Source organism: Coregonus clupeaformis, chromosome 28 (genome assembly GCF_020615455.1).
Source record: "Coregonus clupeaformis isolate EN_2021a chromosome 28, ASM2061545v1, whole genome shotgun sequence".
In the NCBI taxonomy this organism is placed as follows: domain Eukaryota; kingdom Metazoa; phylum Chordata; class Actinopteri; order Salmoniformes; family Salmonidae; genus Coregonus; species Coregonus clupeaformis.
In genome coordinates, this window is record NC_059219.1 from 22,042,722 (window position 1) to 22,055,959 (window position 13,238).

A 13,238-nucleotide genomic window follows, 5' to 3' on the forward strand; every position below is an offset into this window, starting at 1 on the left:
GGCTTTAAATCGAAGAACCGAGTATGCCTAGAGCGTTTGTGCAGTAAGCTTTGAAGAATTGGACCTTCTTTAAAATAAATATCAAATAAATGTACAAGCCGAAATAATAATTGTCACAAGAATAGGCCTATGCACAGGCTATATATCGATAGCCGAATAAGGCCATGGATTCATCATATTTAAAATAAAAAAAGATGTCTAGCTTTTTAAAATGCATGTAGGTATGTGTAGGTAAGGTCTAAACCAGAGAAAGTCCCCAATAAGATCAGTCTCATTGGCATCCTTTCATTACAAAAAATATATCTATCAATATATATATATATATATATATCTCACAGGAGGTTATATGTATGTATGTATATATGTATGTATATATATATATATGTATGTATGTATGTATATATATGTGTGTGTATATATATGTGTATATATGTGTGTATATATGTATGTTTATGTGTATATATATGTGTATGTGTATATGTGTATATATATATATATATGTGTGTGTGTGTGTGTGTGTGTGTGTGTATATATATACAGTGAGGGAAAAAAGTATTTGATCCCCTGCTGATTTTGTACGTTTGCCCACTGACAAAGAAATTATCAGTCTATAATTTTAATGCTACATTTATTTGAACAGTGAGAGACAGAATAACAACAAAAAAATCCAGAAAAACGCATGTCAAAAATGTTATAAATTGATTTGCATTTTAATGAGGGAAATAAGTATTTGACCCCCTCTCAATCAGAAAGATTTCTGGCTCCCAGGTGTCTTTTATACAGGTAACGAGCTGAGATTAGGAGCACACTCTTAAAGGGAGTGCTCCTAATCTCAGTTTGTTACCTGTATAAAAGACACCTGTCCACAGAAGCAATCAATCAATCAGATTCCAAATTCTCCACCATAGCCAAGACCAAAGAGCTCTCCAAGGATGTCAGGGACAAGATTGTAGACCTACACAAGGCTGGAATGGGCTACAAGACCATCGCCAAGCAGCTTGGTGAGAAGGTGACAACAGTTGGTGCGATTATTTGCAAATGGAAGAAACACAAAATAACTGTCAATCTCCCTCGGCCTGGGGCTCCATGCAAGATCTCACCTCGTGGAGTTGCAATGATCATGAGAACGGTGAGGAATCAGCCCAGAACTATACGGGGGAATCTTGTCAATGATCTCAAGGCAGCTGGGACAACAGTCACCAAGAAAACAATTGGTAACACACTACGCCGTGAAGGACTGAAATCCTGCAGCGCCCGCAAGGTCCCCCTGCTCAAGAAAGCACATATACAGGCCCGTCTGAAGTTTGCCAATGAACATCTGAATGATTCAGAGGAGAACTGGGTGAAGGTGTTGTGGTCAGATGAGACCAAAATCGAGCTCTTTGGCATCAACTCAACTCACCCTGTTTGGAGGAGGAGGAATGCTGCCTATGACCCCAAGAACACCATCCCCACCGTCAAACATGGAGGTGGAAACAAATCTTTGGGGGTGTTTTTCTGCTAAGGGGACGATGGACGGGCCATGTACCGTCAAATATTGGGTGAGAACATCCTTCCCTCAGCCAGGGCATTGAAAATGGGTCGTGGATGGGTTTTCCAGCATGACAATGACCCAAAACACACGGCCAAGGCAACAAAGGAGTGGCTCAAGAAGAAGCACATTAAGGTCCTGGAGTGGCCTAGCCAGTCTTTCTGGAGTGGCCTAGCCAGTCTTTCTGGAGTGGCCTAGCCAGTCTTTCTGGAGTGGCCTAGCCAGTCTTTCTGGAGTGGCCTAGCCAGTCTTTCTGGAGTGGCATAGCCAGTCTTTCTGGAGTGGCCTATCCCTTTTTTGTTGTTATTCTGTCTCTCACTGTTCAAATAAACCTACCATTAAAATTATAGACTGATCATGTCTTTGTCAGTGGGCAAACGTACAAAATCAGCAGGGGATCAAATACTTTTTTTCCCTCACTGTATACAGGTAACGAGTTCAAACAGGTGCAGTTAATACAGGTAATGAGTGGAGAACAGGAGGGCTTCTTAAAGAAAAACTAACAGGTCTGTGAGAGCCAGAATTCTTACTGGTTGGTAGGTGATCAAATACTTATGTCATGCAATAAAATGCAAATTAATTACTTAAAAATCATACAATGTGATTTTCTGGATTATTGTTTTAGATTCCGTCTCTCACAGTTGAAGTGTACATATGATAAAAATTACAGACCTCTACATGCTTTGTAAGTAGGAAACCTGCAAAATCAGCAGTGTATCAAATACTTGTTCTCCCCACTGTATGTGTTTAAAATACTTTGAAGTGCATCACAAATCCGGTTATTCCAGTTATTGAACTACTCCACGCCTCTACCACATAAGTGAATATGAACGAGGCACTTGAAGGAAATGATCAGACGGACAGACAGATAGGCTAGGAGAACGCCATCATGGACCTTGGTAGGCTGCTCCTGCTGGTACTCAGCAGTGCCGTCTGCCACAGCACCGATTCAACGTACTATGGTGGGACTATGCGCTGTACAGTGCCGGGATACATTCCCCCGGACTCGAAATGGACAGGGGAGGTAGGTTCCTACGAGTGCATAACTTGATTTGCAATAAATAGTAAATAAATAGTCTACAAAGTATATGCCAAACCTGCCAGTGCCTTTACTACTGTAACACTCATAACCAGTGGTGGGAAAAGTACCCAATTGTCATACTTGAGTAAAATTAAACATAGAAAATGACTCAAGTGAAGTCATACAGTAAAATACTACTAGAGTAAAAGTCATACAATTATTACTTTTAAATGTACTTAAGTATCAAAAGTAAGTGTACTTGCTATAATATAGGATACTTAAGTATCAAAAGTAAAAGTAAATGCTATAAATCATTTCAAATTCCTTTTCAAACCAGACAGCACGAATTTTATTTTTTATTTTTTATGTATGGATAGCCAGAGGCATACTCCAACACTCAGACATAATTTACAAACGAAGCATTTGCGTTTAGTGAGTCCTACAGATCCGAGGCAATAGTGATGACCGCTTGTTCCAGAACCGAACATTTTCCTGTCCTGCTAAGCATTCGAAATGAGTACTTTTGGGTGTCAAGGGAAATGTGGGTAAAAAAGTACATATTTTCTTTACAGGTACGGGGGGGACATGACCCACCCACATTCTGAAATTGAATTTTTTTCCCCCCTAGTTTTATCATTGCACCGTTATACAAAAAGCTGCATCAGTGTGTTTTAGTACCATGCAGACACCTCAGAGCGGTCGGGTATGTTGTTTGGCGGTTTCAACTGGCTGGATTTAAGATCCGTGCGGACACCGCAGATCGTGCGGACAGGCTGTGGCTGCAGTCCAAACTCAAAGTTGACAGCGCTTGGCCCCAAACCCTCAGCCCTTGAATGACGTTTTCACATCCGAGTGTACCTTAAATGTCCCTTGCCCAAGCGAGGGAGAGTGATGATCGGAGAGGCAAACTTGGTGGAAATCTATAAATTGATCTTAAAAGCAACCAACCTAAAGCTATTAATGTACATAGGCAGCACTCCTTTCAGGTAGCTAGCTACAGTTACCCATAGCTGGCTAGCTAGTTTTCGTTTGGTCATTTATTCCAATACAATTAAGAATTCCAAAAAATATGTTTATGAATCTAGCTATGTTTTAAAGGCTCCTCACTTCAAGACTAAGGCAATTTGCCACAGCTAAAATCAATGTCTTCTATATATATATATATATATGTATATATTTTTAGCACGCTTGCTTCATAATTTTGTCTGACATGCCGAAAATGCAGCATTGTTGATTACATTTGACACTTGGCGGCCACCAGAGTTTGACACATGACTACAGTTTGCATTGAATTGTGGGTCATATCAACCCCACAACTAATCAAAGTGCTTCATTCGCTCCCTCGAGCTAAATCGAGGGTCGAGGGGGCAATGTTTGTGAATTGGACCTCCACTTAAGATGGCAATCAAACTGCATCCGGTTTCGACCGGGATTCCCCTGGAAAGAGGCTAGCGCGAAGGCTGAGGGGGTAAAAATAATGTGTTTGGACTGCAGCCTGTTAGAAGCCAAAGTTTATGAACCGGCACGGAGAGATGAACAGAGGTAGCTGCTGTCTGTGTTGCGCTTTTTCTCCGAGTTGTTAAAGCACTTTTTTTTTTTTACATAGTCCCCCCATTTTAGGGGGAGCAAAAGTATTGGGACAAATTCATTTGTATGTGTATAAAAGTATTAAAAAGTTAAGTATTTGGTCCCACATTCATAGCATCCAATGACTACATCAAGCTTGTGACTCTACACATTTGTTGGATGCATTTGCTGTTTGTTTTGGTTGTGTTTCACATCATTTTGTGGCTAATAGAAATGAATGGTAAATAATGTATTGTGTCATTTTGGAGTCACTTTTATTGTGAATAAAATATGTTTTTAAACACTTCTACATTATGTGCATGCTACCATGATTATGGATAATCCTGAATGAATCCTGAATAGTGATGAGTGAGAAAGTTAGACACAAATATCATACCCCCAAGACATGCTGTCCTCTCACAATTACAATAACAGGGGAGGTTAGCATTCTGATATTTGTGCTTCTATAACTTTCTCACTCAAGCTGACAGTCTGCACTTTAATCAAAAAAATATTTGTACTTAGTTACTTTACACCACTGCTCATAACTCATTTCACATGGTAAATGTACAATTTCTGGAGGCAAAAGAAACACACACAATGCATTAAAATGGTTGAAATGATGTAGCCTAATTAATAACTTTTGAGGAATATTTTTATTTTTTACATGGAAATTAAAATGAATGTCAGTAGAACATGTGATCATACAGGTTTGGCATGCACTTCCAATAAAACATAATCTATAAACCAGCTCTGATTCTGAAAGCCACGTGTTCATCCATGTCTTTTCTTTAGCAACTGTTAAAGAAAACTGTTCAGACATGTAGAACAGATGTCTGACCAATCTTCATTGATTGGTGGAGTATCAGGTAAAAGATAGAAAATCAACAGACAAGGACATGGCTAGGGTTGATGACAGTACACTGTAAACCCCAATGTGCTGTCATTACTTAAAACTTGTGAGGAAACTCATTGCACTTAATATGTCTAAGTACAATAAACTTAAAGTGATATAGTCACTGTGACCCTGTAGGGATCCAGATTTTAGTTGTATCAGCTTGAACATTTGGAGTAATGCCCCCACTAAGCCACGCCTCCAATATAATTTCCCATTGTGCCTTGCCTTTTGGAGTGAATTGTCGAGTTACCACCCATTACTGTATTTGTTAGTGACAGAGACATGGTTGTTGAATTTGTTCTTTTTTCATTCCTGTGACCTTCACCAAATGAGTTCCTAGGAGAATGTTATCATTTTAATTAACTCCTTATGACAATAAATTACATATCTCATCAGGCCTTATTATGAGTCCTAGCTTTACCCTAATACAGTGGCCTGAAACTCATGGTTTACAGGCCACATAAGGCCTGCAAGTACGGTTGCAAAATTCCAGTAACTTTCCCCAAATTCCCAGATTAATATATATATATTTTGAGTTTATGTGACTTATCATTTAGTTTTGAGTCAGTACTACTTAAACATTAAGTAAATAATTACTTTTCATTGAGTTCAACTTACTACAAGTATTTGAGTTAAAAATGCCTTGGGATTTACAGTGTAGTTTGTGGTCAATTCCAAGTAATTTCCTGTTAGTAGAATTGCAAATGAAAAATCTTAAATGCAATTCATTAAAAAAATTAACAACACGCCGAATCAAATCCACATCCAATGAAAGTAAGGAATTGATTTAGCAGCTTTTCAACATAAACTTGGTGCTGGAAGAAATTGGGGGAAAGATCATCAAGTTGATAAATAGCATGAGAAATGGGACAATATTACAGTACATTTACCATCTAATGCACACTTGAGAACCATTCCATAAGATTAATTAATAGATTACATCAAACATGTATTACTTATTCTTTCTATCTCGGTGCAACCATTATTCTTTCTCTCTTGATGCAACCATTATTATTTTATATCTTGATGCAACCATTATTATTTATATCTTTGATTCAACCATTATTCTTTATATCTTGATGCAACCATTATTCTTTCTCTCTTGGTGCAACCATTATTCTTTCTACCTTGATGCAACCTTTTTTTTTTTTTTTATCTTGGTGCAACCATTATTATTTATATCTTGATGCAACATTACTCTTTCTATCTTGATGCAACATTACTCTTTCTATCTTGATGCAACCATTATTCTTTCTCTCTTGGTGCAACCATTATTCTTTCTACCTTGATGCAACCTTTTTTTATTTTTTTTTATCTTGGTGCAACCATTATTATTTATATCTTGATGCAACATTATTCTTTCTATCTTGATGCAACCATTATTCTTTCTATCTTGATACAACCATTATTCTTTCTATCTTGGTGCAACCATTATTATTTATATCTTGGTGCAACCATTATTATTTATATCTTGGTGCAACCATTATTCTTTCTATCTTGGTGCAACCATTATTCTTTCTATCTTGGTGCAACCATTATTATTTATATCTTGGTGCAACCATTATTCTTTCTATCTTGGTGCAACCATTATTGTTTATATCTTGGTGCAACCATTATTCTTTCTATCTTGGTGCAACCATTATTCTTTCTATCTTGGTGCAACCATTATTCTTTCTATCTTGATGCAACCATTCTTCTTTATATCTTGATTCAACCGTTTCTAATCATTCTTAATGCAACCTATCTCCCCTATCAGGGCCCTATTATCAAAAAGCTTCTCAGAGTAGTAGTGCTGATCTAGGATCACGTCCCCCCTGTCCATATACTCTTATTCATTATGATCTAAAAGGCAAACCTGATCCTGTATCAGCCTCCTACTCTGAGACTGTCTGTGAATATGGGCCCTGACCTGTGTGCTGGCAGGTACAATTCCACTATCGTGAGAATGGCCGGGACAGGTGTGAACAGCAGTTCTCCTGGGAGTGCACCAGCGGCTCCTGTAATGGCAGTGCAAACCGACAAGGACCTGTCGTGCAAACCAACAAGGACCAGTCAGGCCAAAACCTCTGGTGCCAGTCGGAGGGACTCTTCACTAGGAACTTCACTAGGGACCAGAAAACCCAATCCTACACTCTGAGGTAAGCTTGGATTTTCTGTGTGTGGTGGAGGAAGGGGGGGTTAATGTCAGCCTCTGGGTGTTTGGGTGTTAGAGACAGGAAGTAATCTGTTGAATGCTGTTTTGAAGAGTAATAAGCATGTCATCTAGGCGTCTTAACGCCTCACCCCCCGACACACACACAAACCCCCTATAGTTAGTGTTGCTGTGTCTGTCGTGCTCCGATCCCATCAAACAACATTTTGCTGGATTTTAATGTTGGAAAGACATTGCATTGCAATCTGAGCACTGTGTTATATTGATGATGTGGATGGAATCGCTAGAAAAGACTGATGAATGATGTCATGTTAATCTAATACTTCAATGCACTGATTCAACCTCTCTTTGTAGTGACTCGGGTTGCTGTTGGGGCTCCAATGTCAATGGAAAGACCAACTGGACAATGCACACCGAGGTGGATTTGGGGTTACGGGTTAGCCCGGGGCCGCCAACCCAAAACACACCTCCTGTCACGGCAACTGTCCCAACCCTACGGTAGGACCATGAGGGAAGCAAACTGAATGTATCAAAAATAGTTTCTGCCAAACAACCACCTACTAAACTTAGTGGCATATTTCAAACTGAGCCCTATTAACCCTTTAGAACCAATAGCGGCCGTCTCAGTAATCTACAGCAGCATTCTAGAATTCTACTGTGGTCTAAAAGGTTAAACAATATATTCAGTTTACTCTACATCTAGATAACAACACAGTCATGTCGCTGCTATCTGTGATTATTATCTACTAATGAAAGTGTTTTGTTTCTCTCTGTGATGTCATGAGTAGAGTTCCTCAGAACTGCTTTTCCAGTCTTCCTCTCTTGGCCTATGACCCGGATGGAGATGACGTGAGGTGCCACTTCCCTGTGAACGTCACACACCGCAACATTACACTTGACAGGGTAAGAAAATAAACAATGTCCCTCCCTGCAGATTGATGTAGATTCAATCAAGCCCGTTTATTAACGGTTTAGTGCATGGGGTATTATCAGGCTAGCTAAAATCATATTGGTTGAAGAATTGTTTACACTTCAAAGGCATGTGAACAATCCCCCCCAATGTTTTTATGAATATCGCTAGCAACAACAGAATAAAAAAATGTCTTATTACATACCCACAGTAGAAAAGAGGAGAATATCTTCTTTCTAATGATGTCAACTTTTTCTCAACTCCTAAAATTGAGCAAATTACACTCATGGGATCCAATTACACTCACTGGAGTATCTGACATAGGATTTAAAAAAGCACCCGCCAATAGGGGTGGCTTCATGTGCTCGTGGGAAATGGGAAACTGGGAAGTGGGATGTCGTAAGTCCGACATGAATGTGTTCACGTGCCTTTGAAGGTGGAATAATTCTTCAACCAATAAGATTTTAGCTAGCTTGATAAGCTAACGTTGCTAATAATAAAGTTAGCTAGTTTGCTTAACATTGACGATATGGTCAAACTAGCTACATTATCCTCATTGATAACGTTGGTAATTGTCAAAAAAACGGATTTGTTGTCATCTTTTGGTTGAACATGGCAACTCGGGTAACAACATCTTCTCCAAGTTTCCCACTTGTAATTCCGACTTGGAGGGTCTTTCAAGTGAAATTGTCCCACTTCCGATAACTCGGATAGCACGTGAACGCGGCATAGGCTACAAGTGCGGCAGGCGCCGCTGGCTGCTGGTAAGCTTTCTTGACGTGGACATAATGTTTTGCCAACACATGGCTAACCTTTGTTTAACCCCGATAAACAGCTGCTCTTAGCGAAAATGTGTTTGGAGTTACCGTTCTAGCTAATAGGGCTATGTTAAAGTTTACACTTCATCTTCCAATTATAATGTGGGGAGGTCAAAAATAATGAAAACGATCTACCAAATCGATTCATTTTAAAACGTTGATTACTTCTCCTTGCCATTATCATTTACCTGATGTGAAGAAAAAAAACAACGTTTTTTTGCTAACGTATGATGTTGGTCCCTGGTTTGCCTGGGAGGGGGACCCTGGGCAAGAACATGTTGAAGATCCCTGGTCTAGTGTGAAAGACCCCTGTTCATTATTATGTATTATATCCCATTCAATCCACTTGAGCACTGATCTAGAATCAGCTTTTCCATTTTAGATCATAATGAATAGGATGACGTGGACAGGGAGAACCTGTTCCTAGATCAGCAGTGTTATGAAGGTGGGGCCCAGGTTTCACTGTATCTTCTGATCCCTCCAGGTCCAGTGTACTCTGCATGCCACAGGCCTGTTGGTTGTAGGGGTGCATGTATTTGAGATCCTGCTGCAGGACCACCCCGCTGTCGATGTCAACATGACGGGATATAAATCAAATTATACCAGGAAGGCCCTGAACGAGTCCTCTGTCAATAACCCAACTCCGACCCCGTTCAGCCGCGTGCCCTTGCAGTTTGCTGTGGAGAGTAAGTAGCATGTATCACTCTCACAGTTGAATGCCTCATTTTGGCATAGTGAACCAACCAATCAATTTAATTACATTTGATTTGTATAGCGTTTTGTCTAGTCGTATAATATGTACACATCAGTGACGTATAATCATTTGTCAAAAAAAAAGAACAGAATTTGAGTTGCATTTTGGAAAAGTGGCACAGGTTTGAAAATTGAAATCTTAGTTTGTTTATGCAAATCTTGTTTTGTTCACCTGGTGGAATGACAGTAGAGATGATGATGCATTCCAAAATGGCAGCCTACATGGTGTTAATCTCCCTAACTACAATCTACCTCTATTTACTGAGAGCAGCACAAAATGCTATCAATCTAGCAAAAAACAAACACCCTACTGCCCCTGAGAATATAATCCCACAACAATTTAGTCCGAAGTCATTGTCAGTCATTGTTTACAGACATGTATGTCCCTGTGGATCCTCTAAAGGGGCAATCTGGGATTCCAACAACAACAAAGCGGACACCCTGCCACTTTCTTTGGTAAACAGCTGAAGGATGGGGCTGGAGAAACGCAACCACTCTCAAATGTATAGACGGAGCTATGGATACAAGGACTGACCGTCCATGAAATCAAAATGATAGCTATGGATACAAGGACTCGCCATCCATGAGATCAAAATGATAGCTTTAACCATGTTATGAAGCTACACAAACAATAGTGAAACAAGCTTGTATTTTGGGTAGTGATTTATTAAGACAGTTGAACTAAGCTCCTGAGGCATTTATATAAGTTATAGTCTTCAAGAATCAATGTCTATGTATCAATAATTTAATAGTCCAATAATGGATGTAGCAATCCCAGATGTAGCAATTGCCCCCTTTTAACACACCTACTAGATGTCTAAAACATGTCCTTTCTGTGGGTTTTAGTCCAGCCAACTCTGCCCAACTGTCTCCCTGGCTACATACGACCACAGTTCTTGACTCCGACACCTTCACATGGGGATGTCCATCATGCTGCTGTGGGTCACCTGTACCAGCTCGATGCCCGAGTAAAAACCGCCCATGCCAAGTAAGAGTACCTCTCTCACCTACATCCCCTTACTGTCCAAAACTCCATTGACTTCCCCTGTTGTTTTACCTCTGGACTGACTGCAGAGACCACAGCACTTAGCAATGCTAGTTTAAAAAAAATCTATCTGAAACTGAACTTGAAACCAGCTTGAACAGCACATGAAAAACCGGAACATGAATGAGATGAACAGAGTTTGATATGAACAAAATACTCCTTGGCATCCTCACGCTTGTCCAGGGGTTGTAACTTTTCTGTCTTTCTGCTTCCTCTAAGGATATTTGACTTCCAGGTCAGCGGCCCTCCCAACATGACCAAGAAGATCCAGGATGAGGGCTTTGGTGTCACGAGGCTCTTCCTGGGCTGGACCCCGCAGGAAAGCCACCTGAAACAAAACATTCCCATCTGTTTCACTGCCGAGACAAATGAGAGGTACGTTGAAGGGACATTTACAGTAGTTGTTGTGGTTGTTGTTGGTGTTGTTCTGTGGTCATTGTTGTTCTTAATTTCAGCCAATCAGAGATGAGATGTGTGGTTGTGGCGGTGGCCAAAGGCCTCGCACTTACAGGTCAGTTGATTTTCACCACGTCCAATCATTGCACTGTTGCTAGATAGACTTCCATGTGTGATATAGGGTAAGATCCAATCCTAACATGATGATACACACATAACCCCTCATCTCCTCTGGGTACAGGTGAGGCGAATGTTTCGTGCACAGCGAATAGAATCACCATCGTCGTGAGCAAGGCCTATCTGCCTGAGGTGGACATGAAGTGGCTGCGGCTAGCAGACTCCTCCTGCTCCCTGAACTCCAACCAAACACACATCATGGGTACCATGTCACTCAACTCCTGTGGCACAAAGATGGAGGTATGAGACACACACATCACATACTTGGAGGCATGCCCTCTCTTTCTCCTCTCTTGTGTTTTGCTTCTTGTCTTCCTAAATCTGGTTTCTCTCTCCTCCTCTATCTAGGATGCAGGTGACTTCATGGTGTTCAAAAACGAAATCAACTCCTTCGACGCGGTCAACGCAACCATCACGCGACGTAACCGGATCAACATCGTCTTCTCCTGCCGGTACCCCAAGACTGTCAGCTTTTCCAACTACTACCAGATCCACAGCTCCAACTACATGTTCACCCAGTCCAACTTTGGTAGCTTCGGCTACACATTTGAGGTCTTCAGGGACAGTAAGTTCAGCCAGAAGGTGGATCCCAGTGCTTACCCAGTGAAGGTGAAGCTGATGGACAAGCTCTACATGGGCATCCAGGCCCAGTCTGATCTGCCCAAGGTACAGCTGTTGGTGGAGTCTTGCAAAGCCACCCCTGATGACAGCGCCAGCAGCAGTGTCTTCTACGACCTCATCAAAGACGGGTGAGGGGGGGGGGGGGTCGCACAAAAGGGCTGTGGGCTTGAAGCTGTGAAAGAGGAATAGCAGGAACCTGCCCGTCGTACTGTCTTTCTTACATATTGAACCTTTATTTAGGCAGGGCGGAGTCCCATTGAGACCAAGGCCTCCTTTACTAGGGAGCCCTGCATGACAAACAATTACACACCCAAGGCAGCATAGGAAGTACACGACATGTTTCCTGGTTTACCACCCCTGTTGCATTATGTGGCTTGAAATGCTAATCTTGTTTTGTTCACACTTTAGAGTAAAAATTATGAGAATGACCGGTTACATTGAACAAAATATAAACGCAATGTTCAATGCAAATCTTATTTTGTTCACCTGCAAGAGTAAAGAATGTGTGAACAACAGGTAACAGTCAACATAATGTCGTATTCCAAAATGGTAAACAATGTTGCTTTGTTTTCCCTAACAATTTGTTTTGTTTTCCACAATTGCTATTCGTCTATCAGCCTTTTGACTAACAGCAACACAACATGCTATTGTCAAGCGCTATTTGTCTATCAGTCCATTGACTAAGAGCAGCACAACATGCTATTGTCAAGCGCTATTTGTCTATCAGTCCATTGACTAAGAGCAGCACAACATGCTATTGTCAAGCGCTATTTGTATATCAGTCCATTGACTAAGAGCAGCACAACATGCTATTGTCAAGCTTAAAATGGGACTGAGAGATTGCGAAACGTAATCATGAATTAATTTGTCTCCATCCTGTCTTAGTAAAATGTTCTTTCTTTCTTTCTTTCTTTCTTTCTTTCTTTCTTTCTTTCTTTCTTTCTTTCTTTCTTTCTTTCTTTCTTTCTTTCTTTCTTTTTCAATGAAGGTGTCTAAAGGATGAGACTGTCAAAGTTTATCCCGGTAACCTAACCCAATTCTACTTTGAGGTCCAGGCCTTCAAATTCACTGGGAGCTACGATCAGGTAAAACTTAACATCAAAATGAGTTTACTTAACGTTCTTTCTTTCTTAGTTATATTTACTCACTTTATTAGAGTATAATCATGTTGCATCAATATGGAATTTACCTGAAGTCATCAAAATGCACAGATTTTGTCTTATTTAGACACAGATTTCAACCTGTGATAAATGTGTATTTCACATTATTTCAATGAAATATCGATCCAAATGGTTGATTGTGGATGTTGATCCAGTATTAGGAAAACCTTCTTGGATGGTTCATCTCCCT

General features: G+C 40.4%; 1 protein-coding gene across 1 annotated transcript in view; it reads left to right on the top strand.

Annotated features, from left to right (window-relative positions):
- Positions 1-2,420: 2,420 nt before the first annotated feature.
- The window catches only part of LOC121545284, a 12,347-nt gene continuing 1,529 nt past the window's right edge, over positions 2,421-13,238 (top strand). The window contains exons 1-11 of the mRNA XM_045208400.1: positions 2,421-2,555; positions 6,940-7,154; positions 7,523-7,666; positions 7,957-8,071; positions 9,381-9,582; positions 10,496-10,637; positions 10,914-11,069; positions 11,150-11,205; positions 11,332-11,507; positions 11,616-12,016; positions 12,877-12,973. Of these exons, the coding sequence (XP_045064335.1) occupies positions 2,421-2,555; positions 6,940-7,154; positions 7,523-7,666; positions 7,957-8,071; positions 9,381-9,582; positions 10,496-10,637; positions 10,914-11,069; positions 11,150-11,205; positions 11,332-11,507; positions 11,616-12,016; positions 12,877-12,973 (1,839 nt within the window). The remainder of the gene's footprint in view (positions 2,556-6,939; positions 7,155-7,522; positions 7,667-7,956; positions 8,072-9,380; positions 9,583-10,495; positions 10,638-10,913; positions 11,070-11,149; positions 11,206-11,331; positions 11,508-11,615; positions 12,017-12,876; positions 12,974-13,238) is intronic.